The sequence below is a fragment of the Saccostrea cucullata genome, unplaced genomic scaffold, assembly GCF_032062105.1.
Source record: "Saccostrea cucullata isolate Sc308-1 unplaced genomic scaffold, CSIRO_AGI_Scuc_v1 ctg664, whole genome shotgun sequence".
NCBI lineage: Eukaryota > Metazoa > Mollusca > Bivalvia > Ostreida > Ostreidae > Saccostrea > Saccostrea cuccullata.
The window spans coordinates 2,233-13,407 of record NW_026928756.1 but is presented as its reverse complement, the minus strand read 5'-3'; the positions used below and the strand labels follow the sequence as shown (position 1 = coordinate 13,407).

The following is an 11,175-nucleotide window of genomic DNA, read 5'->3' as shown; positions in this document are numbered from 1 at the left end:
CTTCCTGTTCAATGGTTTATTTATCATCAGTGTAATTCAAGTTCGTCTGGTACAGCATTCAATTTAATGTGCATGGAATTTTGAAATGAAAACAGTCTTATTCTTTCTGTTTGCTTTAATTGGTAAGTTTATGATTTTTCATGATTTTTTTTTATTTAAAAAGGAGACTGCAGATTGAATTATTCACAGCAAAGCATTTATTTAAACAAGCAATTTTTTAATTAGGTTTTCAGAATAATGGCATCCACTCTTACACTCAGCATTTTATCTCGGACAATGTAATGTCATGGTATACGGCGGACAAGGCCTGTCCTAGTTTGTTTAATCCTGGTAACGGCACCATTCACATGGCGGTGAATTTATCGGCTAATCCTCAACAAATACAGGTGTTGAGATCCCTCAACAATCACGAAAGTTTCTGGTTGGATGGGTTTCGATTTCATCTTGGTTGCAATGGTATATTATTTGTCCTTTTTTGATTAATTGATTGTACGTTGTTTAATGTCCACATTGGGAACAGAGCAAACAGGGACATCTTAAGTGTCACAGGTAGGATCAGGGGTATGCATTCCCTGCCCATCTGTCACACCTACCATGTGCTCTTGTTACGATCTGCCAAACGAAAAAAAAAGCAGACAAACCAGTGTGTTGTTGGTATGAAAGAGGTCATCCAACATTGAACTGTATGTAATATTGTACTTGCACCCTGACAAAATTATTGTATTGACCATACGTGTAGAACTTGCGAAATGATGACTTTAAATGAGCCTGTTGATACCTGCTTCATCAACTTGTTTGTCAATAGCTTGTTTCGTTTCTGGAATTGTCTGTACATAGAGCATGTTCTTGCGTATAGAATCAACAGGGAGAAAAAACCCTATATGTACACAGGAGAAGAGGGTAAATCGCTGCGCAAGTAAAGGAAGAATGAATATAGAAGAATTGAAGTTATCGCGTTTATTTTGAAGTCTTGAAGTTAGATTACTTGTACCATTAACGACTTTTTTCTTGTAAAATATCCAAATACGGAACAGAAGATTCAGGCTTTATGTAATTTTTTTTCTTTCAAGTTGATCACTGGGATATATATCGAGTCTGCATATGGATTTGATATTATATAAATATAACCCTTTGATGAGGTCGATCCATAGATATACATGTATCGACTTCACAGAAAAGCATACCGACCGAGCACGAAGTCGATGCTTTTCTGTGAAGTCGATATATATATGGATTGACCGAATTGAAGGGCTACATTTGTTATATTATTTTTTACATAGATTGACAAAACAAAATTTGAAAATAATAGGAACAAGGCACAAGTCTTCTCCCTTTTACGCTGAGAGACGAGATCAAAATAAATTAAGCTATTTAATGTTCATGTGTTTCCTTTATATTGATGGAGTAATTTAGAGGATTTACTTATTCAAAATATTTTATTTATTTGATTACGTTTTGTATAAATTTTTGACAAAGTTATCCAATATGTTTTAATATAAAGTAGATCCTAATTCAAGGTTTCAAGGCATTGTTACGTCTCATCAATTAAAGAACATGAAAAAATAGTAATAGAAGTTGTAGTAAATTTTTTTTTTTTTCAGATCAGTACTACTTTTTTGTTTTACCAAAAAACAAATTATCTACATTTTAAGAAACATCGAGTCGATATGCATTATTTTCAGATTCTAAAAATAGTACTAGTAACTCAAGTCTTTATGCTGTTATATACTAAATCATGTGATCAAATTTGAGCCTATCAAAGAGCTTGGAATAAATGATAAAAATAATATATAAAAATGTACACGTATTCTTTGATGTTTATTTGTATGGTGTTTAACCCCCTCTCGAGAATTTTTCACTCATACGGAGATGCAACTTTTTACCGGTAGAGAGCTACAAATTTTGTCCTATACTCGGCAATTGGGTGTGAAGTATCTTTTTCGTGCCAGCACCTTGATCTGCTAAACGGGACCTCGGTTTATATGATCTCATCCGAAGGACCGGTCTCAATATCCCACAATGGTATTTAAACCCGCAACGCAAGGATCAACTCTTCGCGACTCTAGAACAGACGCTCTAACCAATGCGCCACGATGGCGACTGCTCTCTTATGCAAAAAAGTTCCTGAACAGATTTTTACATGTACATGTATGTATACTGTAGTATATACATAAGTATATATATCAGCGAAGGAGAGTGTTTTTCTTGCATAATCGCTTCAAAATATTATAGAGTGGTTTTGGAAATGCCGTACGTTCTCGTATATCACTTGTCAAAAGGGCACACACTTAGAGAATTGGGACGTTATAACATCATATTACTTAAAAATATCCAGTATTTATACATTTTCAATTTCAAATGCAGAGAGCAATAGTCCGAAAATAGCACTCTTTAATTTTTGTGAAAGATATGATTCTAAGATAATCTCATTAAAGCTGAACACGACTCGGCATACTGCATTTTCGATATTACTACATGTATGTACGATATTAGCATCAGAGTATACTCTTCGCATTCGTAACACCTGACAGCTCTATTGTCACGGGTATCGGTGTGGAATGGTGATCCGTGTTCGTGATGATTATTTTGCATTGGTTTTCTTTACGTTTTGTTGCAGCTACCTGTATTTGTGTTTGTTTGTATACAGCATTCACCTGTGCAACTATTGTAAGTTTCTTTGGTATCTTACATTCTTACTTCCCTGCATTAAAAGAATACAGTTATTTTTATCGCTACCGGATGATATTCAGCATATGCCTATCTACATGACGACTGATTACAATGAACAGAAACCAAGTGATCGGCTCCATATATAGGGGTCCTCAGATATAGCGACGGTCCGATCGAATATGGCGGACACATTCCTTTTACGAATCGTGTTCAGCTTTAATCTCTACATAAATATACAGAGTGGTGACTGAAATAAAGCTTTATTCGTCGTACAATATGTTTATTATACCCCCCTCCGCTTGAAATTCGAGAGGGTATATAGTAATCGGTATGTCCGTCCGTCCATCTGTCTGTTTGGGGTACATTGTACACATTTCTTATCCGCAACTCCTCTGATACCACTGAATGAAATTTGATGAAACTTTCAAAGAATCTTTATTACATAATGCCATTGTGTACCTTCTATTTTACTTTTTGATCCGACACATATTTTGGGTTTCCCACAGCAAAGCATCAGGACACTACCATTATTATCATATGGGAGGCGGGGGTATCATTTAGTGAGCTCATTGTTCACAGTACCTCTAGTTTTATCGAAATGAAGCATTGATGTTATTAAGTTTCTCTAATTCAGTGTTTAGAGGTCAAGTCTAAAACTTGTCTGCAAAGATGCATGAGTGACGTTTCGGTTTATATTTTAGCCATTTCTTGTGAATACTTGACGGTGCAACATCTCATCACATCTGAAAAATTAAAATCTATATGCATAAAAGGTAAGTTACATGTAATATTAATATTTACTTGTATACTTCATGCTTCTTAATAAACAAATCTTTCCTATCCTAAATTCGCCCAATCAGAATTGTAGTTAAAGATTTAAAGATACCTTGAGTCATTAATTCGTTTTGTTTTAAATTCGCATATTTGCGACGATTGAGGCATGAAGGGGGGGGGGGTTTAAATCTAGGGGCATTTAAACTTCCCTGTATACATGTACAGTATTCCGTGGTTCGTCCCTTTTTGTCTCATGTGATTCCTCGAGTGATCATATAAAAGTTTCAAAAATTCATGTTTTTAAGATGGAAATCGAACAGTACAGTTGGACTGTAACGAAAGGGATATCTACAATTTAACCAGCGTTCATGACCAATCAATGCTTCACAATCTACCGGAATATAAGAGCGGCGAGGAGCTGAAAATAAACCTAGCAGACATAGACGGTATACAGTTTCTATAGGCTGACTATAAAATTAATCATCTTTTTTAAAAAAAATCCTTCTATCACAAGAAACCGTGAAGCAAACTATATTGTCTCAAGGTAAAAATTGTCTGAAATTTAATTCGATAAACCAAAATAAATATCTTATTCTTTCATAAAGATTATGTGCTAGAGACATGGAAATATACATCGATGATAAAAACGATTTTTCCAGAGTATTATTAATTATTTTGAGTCATTCATACTGGCTACAGTCTGAGTTTTTGTAGGCATACTCAAACAGTGTCGACTGGCTACAAGAACTTCAACTGGATTCAAAATAAGTTATCAGAATTGTGATGACAAACACAAAGTACTTTGTCAAAAACGTAAGTCAATTTCGAAAGAAATATACATGTAATATATATACTATACATGTAAATGTATATATATGCTCATATCTAAAACATACCAAATGAAATAAGGTGAAATGATGTATACGTATTGCTTTGCAAGAACAAACAAAGGAAGATAATTCAAGTAAAATAGTTTATATTATGGATCTTAATGCATGTACTAGACTATAACATACTCTGAGGAAATTCAACTCACCAATCGAAGTCCACACAAGTACAGAACTTTTCTGATCAAATTTGATGTGTGTAGTATGTCGTTGTCATTGGTAACTTTTCTCTGGAATCCTTGAGCCAATATCCGCATGGAGTGTATAGACCTCATGACTCTCGAGGGAAGTGTCGAGCTACAATGAGTAATCAAAAAGTCTTGTCAAATCTTGTCAAGAACAAGAAAGCCTTCATCACTCAAATTCATAACATGGAAGAATATCATCAGATAAAGCAGATTCAAGTTTGCTCAATCATGACCCCTGGAGGTTTGTCATGTAGGGCTACAAAGGGTGATCGTTTGACAAGGGAATATATGGGAAAAAGAATGTATTACATGTATGCTGAAGAGGAACATATACACACGTGAGCGTTGTGGAGCATGAGCCTCTTCGTCTTGTTTCTCAAAACTTTGCTTATTTATTTTAAAAGATTCCAATTCCACTCCCATTGTTACAACCCTTGTCTACAAGCTGACTGGTGTGGGCGAGGACTCGCAAGTGATCTACATGTATATGTCTACCAGAAATTCAAACCAGGCCGAACTCAAAAGTCCCAGTATGTATGTCTATAAGGCAGTTGCAATTGAGAATAACTTTTGTGGCACACTTATTTATTAAAAATTATTTTATATACGTATATGTATAATTTTCCATGAAAAATTTTAATAGATTTTCTGGATGCCAAATGGCTCATTACCACATGTTTGTCAGCATTGTCATGTTTGTTCAGCGTCTTCATCTGCATATATCTGTGTTCCAGGTAATTATCTTTTTATAATGTTTTTGTGCCCCCGTAATCAAAGATTCGGGGGTATATATAGTTTTTCCCCTGACAGTCCGTCTGTCTGTCTTCTGCATTTTTGTCCGCAAAAACTTTAACCTCGTACATAACTTTTTAATGCATACAGATGGGATAATGGCTTTTATATTTCATAAGTATATTTCTTGTGACAAGTCCTTTCTTTGGATACCACAAATTTTAACTTCTTGACCTTGGAGTTTGACCTGCTTTTACAAAACGTCACCACACTTTAACCTTGACCGTAACTTTTGAATATTTGGTATTAGGGCATTCACACTTCACTTGTGTATTCCTTTCAGTATTTTTTTACCTTTTGACCTAAGAGTTCGACTCACTTTTTAAAAAACCTTTAATCTTCATCATAACTTTTGAACAGTTAGCACTAGACCTTTTATACTTCACAGTTGTATTCCTTTTGAAAAAGACCTTCCTTTTGATGAAATACATGGAAATGACGTACAATATTCAGGATCAAAATCCATTAAACAATACAAATTAAGAGCAGAGCAAATACAAGCCTCCAAAACATCAGAGGTGGGATCAGGTGCCATTGAGAAGTAAGCATCCCCTGCCAACACGTCAAACCCGCCGTGTGCGTTCTCCTTGTCATGATCGAAAAATAACGGGAAAATCCGTCGACAATTCCGTGTGTAAATAATGGCCTAGCAATATGAAAAACGTCAGTCAGCATTTGACTTCATGATAGATTGTATTTCCTGACAAAATCATTGTATTGACGGTAGAGCTTACAGAAGGATGACTTTAAACGAGATTGCTGATATTCTTGTTTCATCAACTTGTTTGTCAATAACGTATCTCGTTTTAGAAATTGTTCATACGTAGAGCATGACATATACCGTATCAAATCAACTGAGATAAAAATTAATTCTCATATGCAAATGATGAAAGTATGTTGCTGCATAACTAAGGGAAACTGACGATTTTTTAAATTTAATAAAGTTAATTAAAAGTCATCATGATCACGTTTAAAGCTTTGCTGTTAGCTTACCATTAACGTCTATTTCAAGTGAAATATCGAAATATGAAACAGATGTTTCAGACTCTGTGGTATTTTTTATTTCAAGGTCACTGGGATATATCGTATCGACATAAGAATGAACATACGAATAATTTTTACCTTGACCTTTGAAGTTTGACTTGCATTTGAGAAACTTAAATTCAACCTTGGCCATAAGCTGCCATACGGGAGCATCAGTGTTTTAAAATCACATCTTGTTTTCTCTATTTATTTCATTTAGATAATTTTGATTAAAAATAGTCAGTATTACATTGTATCTACAGAATTCAATCGTCTTTACTCCTCAGGAAACGCCAGCCAAACACGCGTCAATCCAGCATCCGCTCTGGTCACCAGAGACTGCGTAATTTTCATGAAAGTTTCATCCTACCAAATTCTGAAGACCGAAGGCAGGAGTCAATAGACGATGCGTATCGAACATAACATTTTAATAAAAGCTTTTCATTTGAACATTGTAAATACCTATTTGTGTATTGTACTATACCTTTGCAAATACTTCTATTAGATTATTTGTACTGTAGAATATACAAGTATGTTGAAAAATACATGTACCATAATTGTAAAATTTCTCTTTTATACCTGTATGATATTTCTGTAATAAATACCGGCCTTTCATCATATGGGATAACTCCATACCGTAGCATCAAAAATAAAGATTTACTCTAACAAATATGGTATAGATCTGACCCGCAAAGAGTGATGCACTTCCTGGAGGAAATTAACAGATGAAGACAACATAGTATAAATTAATTATAAAGTCATTCTTTAAGTCCAATGCCTCGTGCTTTCCCGCGGTTTCCTACGACGCTACAGGGCTCCCCCTAAATTATTCATCCGGTTCATTGGTAATCGATATTGAATTTCTAAATGAACCCTAAACAGCCAACATGGAGAGGCCTTCGGTCCCGCACTTTTTCTTTTAATCACCCGTGCAAAAAAGAAATTAACTTGAATAACAATTTCCAGACGGTCATTTTTGGAAAGACTGACTGCTTAAAAAAATATGCATGTTTCTCCCCCATCTCTTCGATCTATGTTTTGCATGGTTCCGTTTACTCTTTTATTGATGCATGTTAGAACAACGTGATAAATGATACTGTACATAATTATACATGTATTATTGAATTAAGCTATCTCTTCTCTATCGGGAAGATATCTTTTGAAATGCTCAGAATTACAAACCTCAAAACAATTCTTATTTTTATACTCATAAAACTATGCATGTTTAGTTGCAGACCAGTTGGAATCAATTTCAGTATGCAAAGGTAAAGGGTGTGTTCCCTGAACGTCTACTCCCTATATAAACAGTATAATTATCACACTAGTAGTAGTAGACGTTCGGTGAATAAACCAGCCTGAGGTAAAGCTAAACATTTCGGCTTCTCCACAAAAAAAATTCTTGGGTAAAATTCAAAATTTAAAGCTATTATTGAGGGAGTAGAAGCATAAAACAGCAATTGTTCCTATAGTATACTAGTTGCATGTACATGTATTTATATCAGCAAAATTGTCGGGGGCGAACATAGGTCATCATGTCCGATTCTTTTATCTGTTAAAAGTGTATGAATTGGTAACTCTATAAAATTTCTCCCAAGAAAAGGACAATCATGTCAAACATTGGACAATTTAAAAAGAAACTTATTTCTTCAAAAGCGTCTTGTGGGCTGCATCAGGTTTTGGAGGAAGTGTGCTGGGAGAGTCTGGTTGGATTGTCCTTTTTCTGAACAGGTTTTTTTTTTCAAGTGGTTACCATTTCTGGCATTGCGCTATGTTTCAGGATATGGTACTTTTTAAATGTGCTTGATGAAATTTTAATACCATGCAAAACAGAAGCGACATACTTTTCATGGGATTGAATGCTGCATTAATTTTAGCTGCAGAACTGTAGCGTTATGGCTTTATATATTAGTCTTTGACCATAACGCTGAAGATCCTGTGATGCAAAAAATGTTCAATCAATTTACGGCACAAGATTTTTTGCACACACTGTTTGGGAGAATTTATCCACTCTCAAACTTTGGTTAATCGTCTACCTTTCCCTCCATAATTCTAGACATATTTTTTAATAAATCTGTATATTTTATTCACCTCCAAACCCTTTATAGTTTATACAAGCGATAAACTCGCATTAATTAGAGATTTTTTGCAATCCCTCAGACATATCAAATCAAGCCAGTTCATCGCCTGTATAGGAGTCTGTAAAGGGTAGGAAGGAATATAATGTATACAGATTGGTTTAAGAATGTGTATGGAAATTTTGAAGAGAGGGGGGGGGGGAGATGATTTACCAAGGTATGCTCTTTGCAGGGGTATGCTCCGCTTCACGATGCCCTTGTTTTGAGATGTTCTGATGGTGGCTTCAGTGCTGATTAATGAAGTATTTATACATGTTTGACATACATAAGACACATCATATGGGCATATATAGAGCTACAATTTGAAACAAGGACACTGCAGAATGGAGCATCCCCCTGCAAAGAATATATCCATAAATCAAAGCAGCATTCGATCCCGATGAAAATTATGTCACTTCTGTTTCGCACAGGATTAATTCTCTCACCAACACGCACAAACACGATTGAGTTATGGATCTGCATGACTACTATTTCTCATCTAAAAATGTACACTGTACTCCTCATAGGTTATCATCATAAATTGATTAAATAAACTTGGTAACTTAGTACATAAAGAGTAAACAAACCAACAATACAGGTTAAAATAAAAAATATTGCCTTTTTATTTCTTTTTAACATTGCTTCCTTTGTCTGAGCTGCTGGCAGAAGATGTGCTCGGTTTGACGAGTTTGAACTGTTTGGGTTCTACTGACTGTGCTTTCATTGCTGCCTCATGTTCCATGCTGGTCTTGATATTTCTCTCCAACCCCTGCAATTTAATTGAACACAAAAATAAATCATTTAAAACCCCTAAAGCAACATTTTTTTCTGTATTTGGTGATAATCTGTGTTTCTGATTGTTTTGACATTAATCATCATACTAACAGTAATAGCTATACCAATATACATGTAACACAATACAATCTTATTAAGAAATTTCAAAAGATTCTGTACATTCAACAGGTAAAAAGTCTTATCTAAATTTTCACAAATCTGATTATTTATAAACTGTAGACATGAGAGAAATTAGCACTTTAGGAGGCAGATGTGAATCAGGTAGGGGGAAAATACAATAATATTATTTTTCTTATTTTAGGAGTATTATATATATATAAGCAGAAGAAATAATGTGATTTTTTTTATCTGCCTCATATCAGACGGTTACAGCAACTTGTGTCCATTTACAGCTATTGTTTAATCAATTACCTTTCACTTCCAAATTTAAGACATATTTACCGGTATATTAACCAACCTGTATATTTTATCTACCTCCAAACCCTTTAAAGTTGCCTCTATAGAGACCAATAAACTTGCTTGTGAAATTTTGTTAAATGGCAGAAAATTTAATACAAGCAATTTTATTGCTCTGTAGAGACGTGAACAATTTTAAAGGATTAGGATAAATATGCAGGTTGGTTAAAAAAATATGTCTAGAATTTGGGGGGTGAAATGTAGTTGATTGCATGACCATCACCGATGCTGGAGTGGAGAAATTCTCCCCAACTCTGTGCAGAAAATCTTGCACCGTAAATTGCACAATATTTGCATTACGGAATCTGTAGCATTATGATCAGAGACAAAATATATAAAACCACAACACTTCAGTTCTGCAGCTGGTTTATTGGAGTTACATGTACCATAACACATGTACCAGTCAAGCACATGCTTACTCTGTTAAATGTAGACTGTCTATTTGACAGATTATTATAGTTTTTGGAATACCTGTTCTACTAGTCCGAAATATATCAGAATCTAATTAAAATTAGATGTTAGATCCGCTCACATACTCGCTACACTAACATCTAACAACATCTGAAAGAGGGTCACCTCAGAAGTCAAATTCGGAACAGCTCTAGACTTATTCGCTTCAACAATATACTATGATTTTGCAGGTGACGATTTGATTCGTTGATAGAATTTGACCTCTGATGTGACCCTCTATGGGATGTTGTTAGATGTAAGTGTAGCGAGTACGAGAGCGGATCTAACATCTCATTTAATTAGATTGACGTTTTCCAGGCAATTTTTCGATTTTAATATTTCACATGCCAGAGAAACTGGCACACAAAATATCAAAATTGTAAAAATGCCTGGAAAACGTCCTGACAGATATGTCGAACTAGTGTTCCACGGGTATTTAAATCAACCATTTGACCGTTTTTTTTTTTTCCTTTCTTAAGAAATGACGTCATTATTTGACAACCAACATTATAAAGATAGCTCAAACAGTTAACTGTTCCATTTAAACGAAAGATTTAATCACTTCAATGCGCTTCATTGCATATGTAGGATTTTATGATTGTCCACTTCTTTCATGAGAGGGAAGTATTGCCCTTTTGAACATGACTAAAATAACTTAATATAGGATAATTCAAATTAGTTCAATACACAGAATGAAACTCACCTTCTTGATTTTATTTGCTTCAATCTGTTTTGTCTTTTTTGGAGCAATAACTCGAGCTGTCAAAAAAAGTAAAACATAAACAAATAAGCACATGGCAAAACAAAACAAAATAGGGTCGGGTTAGGAATGCGAAAAGATAAGAAATGCATTATTAAATTATTTCATATATTCGCGTTTATCAAGGTTTACTATATAAGTTTTGTCCATCAATGGGATCTTAACCTCCTCTTTTAGGTCCTGAGTTTTTATGTTTATGACTTTGTTTCCCCTTAACTCCTTTTGGAAGACTTCCTTTCGACTTAAATTTTCCCTGCGCCATGTTT

The 11,175-nt window shown here is 34.6% G+C and overlaps 2 protein-coding genes across 2 annotated transcripts; one reads left to right on the top strand and one right to left on the bottom strand.

The window, feature by feature from the left end:
- Positions 1-6,814, top strand: LOC134278645 (uncharacterized). Its single transcript, XM_062760941.1, has 8 exons — positions 1-122; positions 226-456; positions 3,372-3,443; positions 3,750-3,890; positions 4,159-4,257; positions 4,924-5,049; positions 5,163-5,253; positions 6,622-6,814. The coding sequence occupies exons 1-8, from the start codon at positions 86-88 to the stop codon at positions 6,755-6,757; spliced, it is 933 nt and encodes a 310-aa protein (XP_062616925.1). The 5' UTR covers positions 1-85; the 3' UTR covers positions 6,758-6,814.
- A 2,239-nt stretch (positions 6,815-9,053) lies between these two features.
- LOC134278644 (leydig cell tumor 10 kDa protein homolog) lies at positions 9,054-11,175 on the bottom strand. Its single transcript, XM_062760940.1, has 3 exons — positions 11,075-11,175; positions 10,853-10,908; positions 9,054-9,217 (listed from the first exon to the last, which is right to left on the bottom strand). The coding sequence occupies exons 1-3, from the start codon at positions 11,169-11,171 to the stop codon at positions 9,071-9,073; spliced, it is 300 nt and encodes a 99-aa protein (XP_062616924.1). The 5' UTR covers positions 11,172-11,175; the 3' UTR covers positions 9,054-9,070.